Raw genomic sequence first — 13813 nt, 5'->3', positions numbered from 1 at the left:
ACAAGAAATATAGAACTACCGATCTACTGTATACATGTAACCTCTTTGATGGCATTTACTATAATAGATGTCTTTTCTGCATCTAATTTTCAGATACAGAATTAACACTTCGAATCTGGAGAAGCATTTTGTACAAATTGAAAGATTGGGCATTCTCTTTAGTTTTCCAGATGTATTGTCTCATCTGCACACTTGAAACATCCACAATCACATAAACTCTAAGATATAACCATGGAGTTATGTGACCCATCAAGATTTAGGGAAAGTATTGCCACGCTTTGGAACCAGGCAATTTTCCACCAGTTCAACAGTTAAACTAATAGAGACTCTGCTGATAATCAAGAGTAAAGAGTCAAATAAAGTCATGCACATTCTGTTGGCAAATGGCATCTATGGCTGTTGAGTTTTACTGTAACTTGTTACTGTATCATTCAAAGTCAACTTAATTTGCAAGTTATGTCCTAATGGATGTAAAGACCTGTGTTGATGTATCCAGGATCTAGCAAATGTTGAAGATAAGGAACCTATTATGACTAATCCTTGGGAAGAGAAAGTCTGCAAAATGGCTCAAACGAGTTTACTGCAGGGGAAGCAGTTTTACTGTAGGGAGTGGGTTTTCCACAAGCTTCAGCATTGCCTCCAGGAGAAAACTAACTGCTGCAATAGTGCTGTCAACACACCATCCCTTGTAATGAATTCTGGGAATAATGCTAGTGTTGTCTCTGGAAAAGGAGCTGCCTGGGGTGTGTTGTTGGTAGGAGGGCCTGGCAGTGGCAAGACAGCCCTATGTACTGAGCTGTTGTGGCCAAGTTCACCTGCAAGCTTGCAGAGAGGTTTACATCGCCAAGCTTTGGCCTTTCATTTCTGCAAAGCCCAAGACTCTGATACTTTGTGTGTTGGAGGCTTTATTAGAGGTCTAGTTGCCCAGATCTGCCGCAGTGGACTACTCCAAGGATATGAGGATAAGCTAAGGGATCCAGCAGTCCAAAGCCTCTTACAGCCTGGAGAATGTGAAAGGAACCCAGCTGAAGCGTTTAAAAGGTAACAGTAAGAATGCCATGATGTTCTGGTTTCTAAGCAAAAATTAATGTTTTCTAGGTTTTTTTTTGGTCTGTATTTTTGTCTGTTTTTAAAATTTTATGGGGTACCTGCACATTTGGGGATAATCTGTAGTTGTAAATACACATGTTTACTTTGAGTATTGAAGGAAACAAAATTTAAGCTTTGTGTTGCACAGGATATGGATTAAAAGTAATTTATTTTACTTATCTAATAACAGAATGTGAAGCACTGCAGAAAAATTTTTTTTCAAATTTATGGCGATTGTTTATTTACTTTTCTAATGTTATCTATAATTGGTAAGGAATATTTGTTCTTGTGGTAGAGAAAATCACTTAGCTGCCTGGAAAAGAGGCTACATTGTCAGGGAGGGTGAACCATATATGGCACTGAATTTAGAGGAACTCTCAGCATAGAATCTCTTTTGCTTATAGTATTCTTATTTCTCTAAGTGAGGCAAGTTCTTTTTGAAAGGTCATTGGCCATTGAAAATCTGAAGAAAATCTGTGTTTTGGGATTTATTCCACTATCAAGTAAACAAAAAGTTAAGTGGTGCTTTTAAATATGTGATATTTATAAAATAATGAAAACCTGGCGTAATTTTAGTTCTTTTAGTGAGCAGTATGAAAAACAACTTTTTCCTAACCTCAATTAAGCATTTTTCCATTGGTAAATGGATTGGTCTAAGAAGAGAGCAAGTGAGCGAAGAAAACATGATTCCTTGAAAAGAATTTTTTGCATATCACCTCTCTGCTCATTGTAAAAGAAGTCGGCAGATTGTTATTTTTGTGCTTGCTATTGCCTCACTGCTGCTTGAATTACTCGTTTTGCATATACTTTGATCCCTTCACAGTAAATAGTTCTTAGCAGGCAAAAGTTTGTTCCCCAAAGCTGCAGGTATACAGTGCGGTAGAGATTAGCATATGTGTATGTATGTGTGACCCTATGTCTGTTTTGTGTGTGTCTCTAGGAGTCATTTAAGCAGGATTTGAATTGTTATGAAAGGAATGATGTTTGTTTTTATGATGTCCTCATATCTAATGGTATGGAATCTATTAATTTTAAGTGATATTGAAAATATTAATAATATAGCAAATGTGTCACTGTTCTGATTTACAAATACTAAATTATTTTCATAGCAATCCTGTGAAATAGATACTATTATTAATCCCATTTCATGGATGAGGAAACCGAGGCACAGAAAGCCTAAGTAACTTGTCCAAGGTTAAAGGCTAGTAAGTGGCAGAGCTGGGATTTGAAGTATGTGTGTATGTATACAGGTTTGTAATCATAGAAATTCTTTGAAGGACTTGAGGGGGAGAGTGGATTAGAAGTTTGTGGAGGACAGGGGTGTGTGTCACAGTTGTGATTTGAGTGTAGGTTTCAGATTACCCATATAAGTGATACAGTAGTAGTCCAGAATTATCTTTATGTTTAGTGGTATGGAATTCAAACATGGGATGGGTATATTAAAGTCATCCAAAGGGATGTGTCTTTGAGAGGTGTGATATTATTGCTGAGTTTTTAATGTATAAGTGCAGTCCAGTAAAACTCAGGACAAATCTGTTACCTTTTGCTTTTAGCCACCAACATCGGGTTTAAAACTATTAGATCATTTTTAAATAACAAGTAAATCTGTTAGGTGATATTGGTGCACAGACGAGAAATACCAGGTTCAGTGGACGGTTTTAAATAGGGAATCGGTGATATCTTTAATATATATAAATCTCTACTTTTTAAGAGACGTAAAGTCTCTGTACATAAACAACTCTTTTCCTGTTGACTTCCTACTTTTTGTGAAGATCCTATCACTAGTTGAAGAGCTGAATTTTCTTTTTTTTTTTATAATTTCATTTCTTATAAGTTTTTTGGATTTAACACCTTAGAAAATCAGTTTCAAAGAACTTAGCTAACTAAGTTGAACTTAGTCCAACTAAAGTAGGTAATTATACAGTTTATTTTCTTGGAATTTATGTGTAAATTTCAAATGTCCTTAAATATTTAAAATCATGTCTGATAAGTGTATATTTTTGCTATATTCTGGTTTTGAGCAGACTTTTACGTATGGTATCATAAATTTTTTTGAGAAAACGTCCTTCTGTTGAGATGATCCTCCTATTTTTTTCCTCTATGTGAATTTTAGTTATTAACTAATTGAAGGGAAATAAGAAGCAATTAGAGATATTTGTAAAAACCACACCAATCCCGATTTCCTGACTGACTGAAGTAACTAATCACTTTGTATTCCCAAATGATAATGGAAATATAGTCTTTCTATTTGGAACATTTTGGTGCTTTTAATTTCCTCCTGGATCTTTCAGAAACCTGGGTTACTTTCTTCATCATTAAAGTAATTAATCACTATATAAATTAGGTAACTCTGGTATTGTAACAACTGTTTCTGATAATTCATAGAATACATTTCCTCTAAGACTGTGAAGCTCTACTATAACCATAGTCAAATGCAAATGTGAGAATACAAGTCATAGCTAAAGAGAAATATTTTTGCATAGTCTATGGCATTGGCATTAGATTATCTAAGCCTTTACTTTTGGAACAGAGTCAAGATTTTATTTTAGGTTTATTGGTGATTGATTTGTTAAGAAAGTCCTTTAGAGAATTTTAATAAGAATCTATTTTATTTAGGCAGGGAGAAATGTAATTCAACAGGTAGGCAATCATTGTTTTCAAGAAGTTATGTTATTTTAAGGGAGACAGAGATCAAAGCTTATTATATAACATGATGGGAGATGAAATATAAGCAAAGTAAAATTTTTTTTCACTTTTGGGAAAAAACTCAAAACCAGTTTTATATTGTTCCTTTTTTAACATTGAACACTTGGTAATATTGATGGTTTCATATATTCATGTGTGAAACAATTTAATAGTATATAATACTGGAAAATTGATAAAAATATTACTTTGTCGCAGATCCACAAAGTTGGGGAAATTGCAGCGAAGTGATTCAGTATCAAATGTGTTTTATACACTTCAGTTTACTTCCTAATTTTTCCCTAGTATTTATCTTCAATGATACTAGATAGAATATGTAATACCACAAAAAATCTTCTTACATGATTACAGGTCTTACACCTGCTTGGTAACTTGTTAATTACTGGTCTTTTACTATATGATAATCAAAATAAGAGGAACGTTATTTTAATCCAGTTAAATGTTGCTGCTTTCTTTCCATTCTCACAAGATATACTATCTTGATTTTTTGATTTAGTTGTCACAAGATTTCTTCTGACATTCATTCATTTTTACGTCAAATATTTGAGAGTCTTTTTTGTTTTAAGCACAGTTCAGCTGGAGATATTTATTGAGAACCTTCTCTGTGTTAAGTAGAGTCCAGCTGGAGTTGAGTCAGTGAATAGAACAGACAAAATGCCCTGCCTTCATGGAGCTCAAATTCTTAGAGTAATATTTATCCTATTTCTATAAAGAAGTAATATTTGGGGTAAATCCGCTTAGAAACACAACTGGACATGGTTATTTCATTCAACCAGAATCTCCTTTCTGAACCTTTCTGTCATGATCCTTAAACCCAAGGATGTTCTCGGAGATTTAGACAGATGTGGTGGTGGGAAATACAAATTTTTGTTCCTGGTAGATACCATTCTCTAGTTTTTATTTCTAGTTAACAGTCTGCAGGACTAGGTATGAGTTTTCTATGTGTGATATCAATTTTCCTTAGTAAAAAGATTTTGTTTTGTGTAATGTCTAAATGGAATAAAATTGTGATGAATGGGACGCCTGGGTGGCTCAGTTGGTTAAGCAGCTGCCTTTGGCTCAGGTCATGATCCCAGCGTCCTGGGATCGAGTCCCACATCGGGCTCCTTGCTTGGCGGGGAGCCTGCTTCTCCCTCTGCCTCTATCTGTGCTTGTGCTCTCTCTCTCTCTCTCCCCCTCTCTCTCTGACAAATAAAAAAAAAAAAAAAATCTTTAAAATTGTGATGAATTAGGATGACTGACTGAACTTTGAGAGTTTAGCAAGAAAATGTGTTAGTAGCGAAATGCTTGTTAGAAAAGAATTGGAAACTGGAAGACCAAACTGACATTTGTTTTTTATGTCAGTTAGGAATCCTCAAATGGTTGAATCCTTTTTCTTGTCTTTTTATTTCTTCTCCTTGAACATACATCATTTTTCACTTGTGTCTCTTTAGATTTTTAGCTTCTTTTCTGGCTATTTATGTGTATCTCTTCTGTTATCTACTCTATTAGGCATATGCTTCTTCATGACATTATTCATGACTGATTAATTTTTTATATTTACCATAGTGCTTTGAATAGCGCTTTGCATATAGCAAGTGCTAAATGATTATCATCTGAATGAGTGAATAATGCTACTTACCTATCTAGAATATGTTTGAACCTAATTGAAGGACTGCTGAAGTTCTTGCGTAAGAAAGGGAATTGAAATGTTATATTATTTAGGTCAGTTTTCAATGCAGACCAGATTGATATAGTGATTATTAATTTACTAACCTGCTGTGTCTGCTCTTTAGCATGTATGAATATGGCATTAGTCCAGATAGTTTTAAGTGGCCAGATGTCTATCTTCTGTCTTAACTGGCTCCAAGTATTTTTGGCATACTCAACAAAGGGACTAAGAACAGAATGAGACTGAAATGTGTGCTTCCCTCTTACCCTCAGTTTTGGGGTATTTTCAAGGAAAAATATTCCCTTTCCATTATCTGTCTTGTATAACTAATACTACTAATAATTTCTAACTGTCACTATCCATTCTTAGATGTTATCAGATTAAAAGATCTTGTTAAGTGTCTTTACTGTTCACTTTTTAAATAAAATAAATGGATTAATGTAATTTTCATAATCAAAATTCTTTATTCGTTATAGTATAAGGTAGTCATTTTTCACTGAATTGTCTGTTATTTCGAATTTTTAACCATGTTATTCACTTAAAGATGGACTTCCATTCATTCAAGCCCTCCCTCTTTCCCTTCCTAAAACCTTTTCTTCCTACCCTTGATGGGTTCTTTCTCTTTTATATTCATATCTTACGAGTTACTACCTTTGGTTCCCGTTCCTGGTACTCTATCATTTGCTGAACCATTCCATTACCTTTAATCACTTCTGCTATAATGACATAACATATTGCTCCATATTTTTGCTGTTTAATTTCAGTTAAATTTTTAGTTCTACTTGGCCATTCTTTGATTTACTTCTTAATAACTCAGAATTTGTTTTTAGACCAGAGAGAGTAAAGTTATACCCTACAAGTAGAATATTTTTTACCCAATTCAGGAAATTTCACTCACACATCCAGATTTTTAGTTTTTCTTGAAAAAACAAAAGGAAATTTGACAATATTAGGTTCTCATTCTTTAGAATCAGTTACTTGGTAGAGCTGAGTTAAGTGCTGTCTTTAGATGGGACCTACACACCCTAATTTGATCCAGTTCCCCCAACTCTGTTACTCTATTCCAAGACCACTTCATTTGTTTATATATCCAGCCTGGCTCCTACTGGCATTTTCAGACACGAACATGTTTTCTGTTCCTCTGGGAAAAAAAAAATGATTTTTTAAAAAAGTTCCCACCAAATCTTCATACCTCGAATTTGTATATGCAAGTACTACTTCTAACTATGACCTCATTTTTTAACTTACTGATGTTTGACTTCTATATATACATACCCACAGAAAGATATTTATGTAGTGTAGTTTCTGAACTCATTGCTCTCTCTATCTTAGCCTTAGATGATAAGTCCTAGAACTTTTTTCATTATTTGTAATTTCTTCCTTTCAAAATCCCCTGACTACATTGTTTGGTCACTCTCCCTCTAGGTTCTCTTTGAGTGTTTGTCCAACAAATCTTACTTAGTTCTTCTCTCTTTATACATGCTCCTTTAATAATTTTATTAACTTACGTGGCTACCAGTGGTCATATCTAATATGATAGCAATGAAATCTACATCAATAGCCTTTATGCTCACTCTGATCCACATGTATCTTTTTACTGGAGTGTTCTTCACTAACCTTTCTCTCTTTTTCAAATCAGCATCTCTTTCAGTGTTTCTATTCATTGGCTCATTCATTTATTTCTGAAACAAATATTCTGCACCTGCTGGGTGCCAGAAATACGCTCAGTGTCAGGGCTAGAGCTCTGAGCCAAACAGGATACTGGGTTAAGTGTGGGGGTGGGGGGGGCGCAGAATACACATTGGACAAATATTCACAAAAATAAATGTAAAAATGCAACTTTAGCAACTGCCAAGATGGAAGGATACAGGATAAAAGCATTTAATATGAAACTTGGTCATTATCTGGAATTCTGGGAAAATGGACTCTTAGTATCTAAGTTGTTTCTTAGTTCTTATTTCCTAGACTTTTCTACTTAAAAGTGTGGTCTTAAGATCAATATTACCGGCATCTCTTAGAAGTTATTAGAAATGCAGAATCTCAGGTCTTTTGAATCTGAATGTGCCTTTTAACCCATTTCCTAAGTGAATCCAGTGCACATTGAAATTTAAGAAGCACTGACTTCAGCTTGTTTCTAGAGTTTTCTTTGATTATTTTCTATTAGTTTATTCTAAAGTATTTAATCATTTTCTTAGAATGTTTCTTGAATCTTTTATCCTAATCTAGAATATTTATTCATCTACTCCTAGTTGATCTTTTTAATTTTAGCCTCTATATTCTAATTCATTTTGTTCATAGTTGGCCAATTAGCCATAATAAAATAGTGCTTTCTTTGGGTCATTTCTCTGAGATTGTGATAATCTAACCTATACTGCAAATTCAAGTTTCCCTGCTTACCTTTATTAAAAGTTCTTGATAATTTCATTCTATTCCATCTAAAGTAGGTATCATGTTTCCAAAACTGCATCAGAGCGCACAAGCTCATTTGCTGTTTCAAGAAACATTTTAAGTGTATAAGTCAGTGTTAATGTGGGTAAGAGATGTGAAAAGTAGGATTATTCTTATTTTTCTCAGTGTCTAGTAAGAACTTCCTATATTTATATATATATGGAGAGAGAGAGAGAGGGAGAGAGGGAGAGGATAGAACTTTCTGTTATGTATGTTGCAGATCTTTTGTTTTTGTTTTTGTTTTTGTTTTTTGCTTCACTTTGTTTTTAGCATTTTTGATGTTTTTGTTTTTTTTTTTAAAGATTTTATTTATTTATTTGACAGAGATCACAAGTAGGTGGAGAGGCAGGCAGAGAGAGAGGAGGAAGCAGGCTCCCCGCTGAGCAGAGAGCCCAATGCGGGGCTCCATTCCAGGATCCTGAGATCATGACCTGAGCCAAAGGCAGAGGCTTTAACCCACCGAGCCACCCAGGTGCCCCGAGCATTTTTGATGTTTTAAAAATTTTTTTATGAAATCAAATGTTTTCCATATGGTAAAATGGTTTGATTTTATGAAATAAAATCAGTAAATACTTTTCTGCCCTTAAAAATACCTTTTAAGGGGCACCTGACTGGGTTGGTCAGTAGAGCAGGTGACTCTTGACCTCACAGTTGTGAGTTCAAGTCCCATGTTGGGCATAGAGCTTAACATTTAAAAAAATGCACCTTTGAGTATATTCTGATTGATTGCCTATGTACATTGTTCTAGTTTTGTCTTTGACCATATTATACATAAATGTCTTATAAATTATAAGTCAGTTTCTCTCTTTCATGTTATTCTAACCTGAGAAATATATTTTTTTAATGGTATTTATTTATTTGAGAAAGAATGTGAGAGAGCACACGAATGGGGAAGAGAGGGAGAGGCAGGCTCCCTGCAAGCAGGGATCCGGATATGGGGCTTGATCCCAAGACCCCAGGATCATGACCTGACCCAAAGGCAGATGCTTATCCGACTGAGCTGCCCAGGTGTCCCTCTAATCTCAGATATATTCTAATGTAATGTTGTTTTTTTTACTATATACATGCATAGTTAAATATAGTCATTGGAAGGGTGTCTGGGTGGCTCAGTCTGCCTTCAACTCAGGTCATGATCTCAGGGTCCTGGGATCCAAGCCAGGCATCAGGCTCCTTGCTCAATGGGGAGTCTGCTTCTCCCTCTGATCCTTCTCCCCACTTGTGCTCACTTTCTGTCTCAAATAAATAAAATCTTTTTTAAAAATAAAAAATAATAATAAATATAGTCATTGGTAATAAAATAGAATCTTAAGTGCTCATGTAATTGCTTAATTAAAAAATAAATATTAATTTAGAGAACTAATTATATCTTACTTGTTATCTGGAAAAAAGATTTGGAACTTTCCAGAAGCTGCTGACCTTTTACAATTATGACTCATGATTTGAATACATAAAAACTGTAATACATTGGGGTGCCTGGGTGGCTCAGTCGGTTAAACATCTGCCTTCAGCTTAGGTCATGATCCCAGGGTCCTGGGATCCAGACCTAATTCATGCCACCTACTCAGTGGGGAGTCTGCTGCTTCCTTTCCCTCTGCCTGCCTCTCCCCATGCTTATGCTCATTCTCTGTCAAACGTGTATAAAAATCTTTTTTTTAATTTATTTTATTTATTTATTTGACACAGAGAGAGAGATCACAAGTAGGCAGAGAGGCAGGCAGAGCGAGAGGGGGAAGCAGACTCCCCACCGAGCAGAGAGCCCAATACAGGGCTTGATCTCAAGACCCCGAGACCATGACCTGAGCCGAAGACAGAGGCCCAATCTTCTGAGCCACCCAGGCACCCCCAAATAAATAAAAATCTTAAAAAGAAAAGAAATTGTTATAGATTGAAGTATTTGTTTTTGATCTTCATCTTTCTGTGTATTCTTGGGGTTTGCCATGATATTGCAGTTCCTTCTATTAGAGGAGAAATATGCTTCTCTGCCTTTTTCCATTTGGCTCAACCACGTGATTTGTTTTGACCAGTGGGATGTCAGTAGACATGATCCAAACAGGCTTAAAGTGAGCATGAGTAGTTGGGCTTATCCTCTTTGCTTCTACTATGATGGTGAGAAGGACCTGTTGTGGCAAGCTTCTCAGTTCAAAGAGGATGAGAAAGGTATGGAACCAGTAATATACCACTATTATAAAAATAACTAATGATAAAAAAGCTAAGGAAATAATATTTCAAATAGGAAATCCATAATATCCATCAAAAATTTAGAAATCATTGATTCCTCTATTTCATTCATCCCCTACACTCAATTCATTAACTACTTTTGTTTTATTTCAAGTAAAATAAATACCTTCACTTCTGCAGCCCCATTTCTGCTACTCCAGTTATTTCTTGTGTAGATTCCTGCACTGGCCTCCCAACGTGGTCTTCCTGTTGCTATCTATATTCGTCCCGCTTATCTTCGCAAAGCAGTTAGAGTATCAGATCTTATTACTTACCTGCTTAAAATCTGCCAGTGGCTTCTCACTACCTTTAGAATAAAGTTTGATCTTTACATGGTCCCTTCTTTGCCTAGCCTTTGACCTCAGCTTGTACCACTTTCATCCTTGTTCATTGCTCTTTATCCACATCATTACCTTTATTATGCTTTGAAATAGGTCAGGTTCCAGCGAGCAGATTTTTATATGACTACTTGATTGGATATCACTTAGATATCAACTGACTTTAATATTATCTCCTCAGAGAGCCTTTCCTTTCCATCGAGTCTTTAAGAAATCTCCCCACCCAGTCAGTTTCTTAAATCAGACCATCCCACTTTGTTTTATTTCTTAATTGTCAGTATCTATCATGATCTGAAATTATTTTGTGCATTTGTTTACTTTGACTTTATGCCTACCTACTGGAATGAGGAGACAACTTGCCTGTCTTGTTCCCTTTCTATCTCCAGGGCATAGAATATAATAGAGCCTCAGTAACTATTTCTTGAATTGAGGAATAACTATTTTAATTTAAAACATTATAAATTTGCTCATACTGATAATTTGTGTTGCTCTACGATATTCAGTTTTGAAATAGTACACGTTTTTCTGCGGAGCAATTGATGTAGAGAGATTATATAGTTTAGATGATAAGAATCCATTTGAACCAGTATTTTTTATTTTATTTGTAGTCTCTTAAAATACATGTTGAAATTAGTTTTTATAAAATGGAAGACTCTAACAGCATCAGACTGATGTTACATGATGTGAATCATGAGGCCACCTTTTGCCTCTCCTGTAAACCCATAGTTTCATCTGTGTTTCCTAGTTTAATTTTTATAAATCTTTCTGAGGTTATCATTTAAAATTCATATTCATTAGGAGAAAAAAAACTTTTTGTAGCTTAAGTCTCAATTACTATGTTTATTAAGTGCTAATTTAGAGAGAGAAGCAGCTTACAAACTATGGGCTTCACAGGAATTGAAATGTAAAAATTAATGGCACCAAGTACAAGAAATGGCTGCAGAAAAAGAATTTGTGGAGAAAATGATAGATTGTTCCTACCCCTGAAATTTTTCCATTATACAAGAAAGTAAATAAAATAGGAAAACAAATATGCCTCTACCTACCTATTTTACCATATTTGCTTGAAATCTGAGTTTTCTGTTTTGTTTTAAAGAAAAAAATAATCCATATTTGAAGCCTTCTCAGGTATCCCTTACTAATTTTGATCTCACACCCCATAAGATGATCCCTCTTATGGATTTACTTTCTGTATCTATGTAGTTTGATTAACTTATATGCAGTTTGCTACATAGGAAGAGATCTATGTATATTCACATACTAGTTGTATGCTCAAGTTTTATACATTTTTGATTCTATATCAACAGTTCTCAATTTTTATTTATTTTTTTTATTTTAGGTTCTCTTTGCACTCTTAAAAATTATTAAGGACCGGGGCGCCTGGGTGGCTCAGTGGGTTAAAGCCTCTGCCTTCGGCTCAGGTCCTGATCCCAGGGTCCTGGGATTGAGCCCCACATCGGGCTCTCTGCTCAGCGGGGGCCTGCTTCCTCCTCTCTCTCTGCCTTCCTCTCTGACTACTTGTAATCTCTGTCAAATAAATAAATAAAATCTTTAAAACAAATTAAAAAAAATTATTAAGGACTTCAAAGAACCTTTGTTTATGTGGGTTATGTATCAGTATTTGTTGTATTTGAAATTTAAACTGATGAATTTTAAAAATATGTGCTAATAAGTATTTAATAATAAGTTCATCACATATTAACATAAGTAACTTTTCAGTTAAAGAATATATATTGTCAAGGACCAAAAAAAAAAAAAAAAAAAAAAGAAACAAAAAGAAAACCAAACCCAGAACCACATACTTAAGAGCATTGTTTTACATTTTTTGCAACTCTTTCTAATTTTAGGCTTAATAAAAGACAGTTGGATTATCATATCTGCTTTTGAATGCAGCCTCTGGAAAACTCCACTGTATCCTTCAGAGTGATCTAGAGTGAAAAGGCAAATCACATCTTAGTGATAAAAGTATAAAACTTTTGTTTTATACAATATATAATTCCAGTCTTTATGCTGTAATTCATTTGTTGTTGTGATGTTGATATTCCTTTAAGGTGTACTCAGCTTTTTATGGGGCACCTGGGTGGCTCAGTCGGTTAAATGTCTGACTCTTGATTTCTGCTGGGGTCATAATCTCTCTGGGTCATAGGATCAAGCCCCCCATTGGGCTCTGTGCTTGAGTGTGGAGCCTGCTTAAGATTCTCTCTCTCCCTTTCCCTTTCTCCCCACCGAACTCACATGCATGGGTGTGCTCTCACTATCCACCCCTGTCCCCAATCCCTGCCCCCCAAAAGATATATTGAGCTTTTAAATTTTCACAAAACTGGTTTTCAGAACATTCTCTCCTGGGGATATATACTAGAAATGAAGTAGTGAAGGGTGACTCCAAATTGCCTAGTTAGAAGTGAAATTTGGGATCATAAGGTATGTATATTCATCTTCAGTTCTATGAGATAGCACCAAACTACGCTTTAAAATTGTATCAGTTTATCCTCTTACAGTGTTGTGTATTTGAGTTTCCATTACTCTTTTAGGTCACTGACACTGTATTCTCATAGTTCTTTATGTTTCGGAAAGTGAACGTGAAGTGTTAACTTTTTATTTTTACTATCTTTGATCCTGTGGCTTGCCATTTTGTTTGTAAAATTTTGTTTTAAAATGTAAAAAAAAAATGAGTATTTTTTATTATTTCCTTGATATCTTACCTTTTTTAGGTCATAATATTTAAAAATTCTTAATTGTTTTACTGGCGTTTGTTGGGTGGCATGTCTTTCACTATTAACCTATAATAGTACCAGTGTGTGAGATATAGACATGTATCTATGTATTTTTTGAGTTCTCACTTTTACTTGGTTCTATTCATTCATTCATTCACTTAATAATTATAAATTGGGTAGTAGGAATGCACCAGATGCCATTCTTAATACTGGGATATATTAGTAAAAGTGAAAATGTCATCCATGTTTATTGAGCTTACATTTTTTGGGTTGGAGTGGGTGGTTGGTAGAAAAATAAATTATTAATAAGATACTATATAGCATATCAATTGACAGTAAAAGTTGTGTGGAAAATCAGACTAAAGAGAATAGTAGTGATGTACTGGGAGGTTGTGGGAGAAAGATTGCTATTTTACATAGGGGAGATTAGGGTATTGTGAAGGAAGCTTCTGACAGGAAAATTACAGACTGAGGAAATTATCAACTGCAAAGTCCTGAAGTGGAACCTGGTTTAATATAATCCAAGAAAAATAAGGGAGCCTGTGTGGCTAGAACAGAGTAAGCAAGGGAGTATGTGTAGGAGACCAGTAGAGAACAGGATCCATACAATGTATGGACTTCAAGGCTGTTGTAAGGACATTTACTTTTACTTT

The 13813-nt window shown here is 34.9% G+C and overlaps 1 protein-coding gene across 2 annotated transcripts in view; it reads left to right on the top strand.

Annotated features, from left to right (window-relative positions):
* The first annotated feature begins 225 nt into the window (after positions 1–225).
* Positions 226–13813, top strand: part of ANKRD50 (ankyrin repeat domain containing 50) — a 32583-nt gene continuing 18995 nt past the window's right edge. Inside the window, exon 1 of one of the 2 annotated variants that reach the window (XM_080796958.1) lies at positions 226–1041. In XM_080796958.1, the coding sequence (XP_080653084.1) occupies positions 530–1041 (512 nt within the window). In that variant the 5' untranslated portion in view covers positions 226–529. The remainder of the gene's footprint in view (positions 1042–13813) is intronic. The other variant, XM_080796957.1, reaches the window with a different exon arrangement.

Source organism: Martes martes (genome assembly GCF_963455335.1).
Source record: "Martes martes genome assembly, chromosome: 2".
Classification (NCBI taxonomy): domain Eukaryota; kingdom Metazoa; phylum Chordata; class Mammalia; order Carnivora; family Mustelidae; genus Martes; species Martes martes.
Note: the sequence above shows the minus strand (reverse complement) of the source record. Positions and strands in the feature narration are given on the sequence as shown.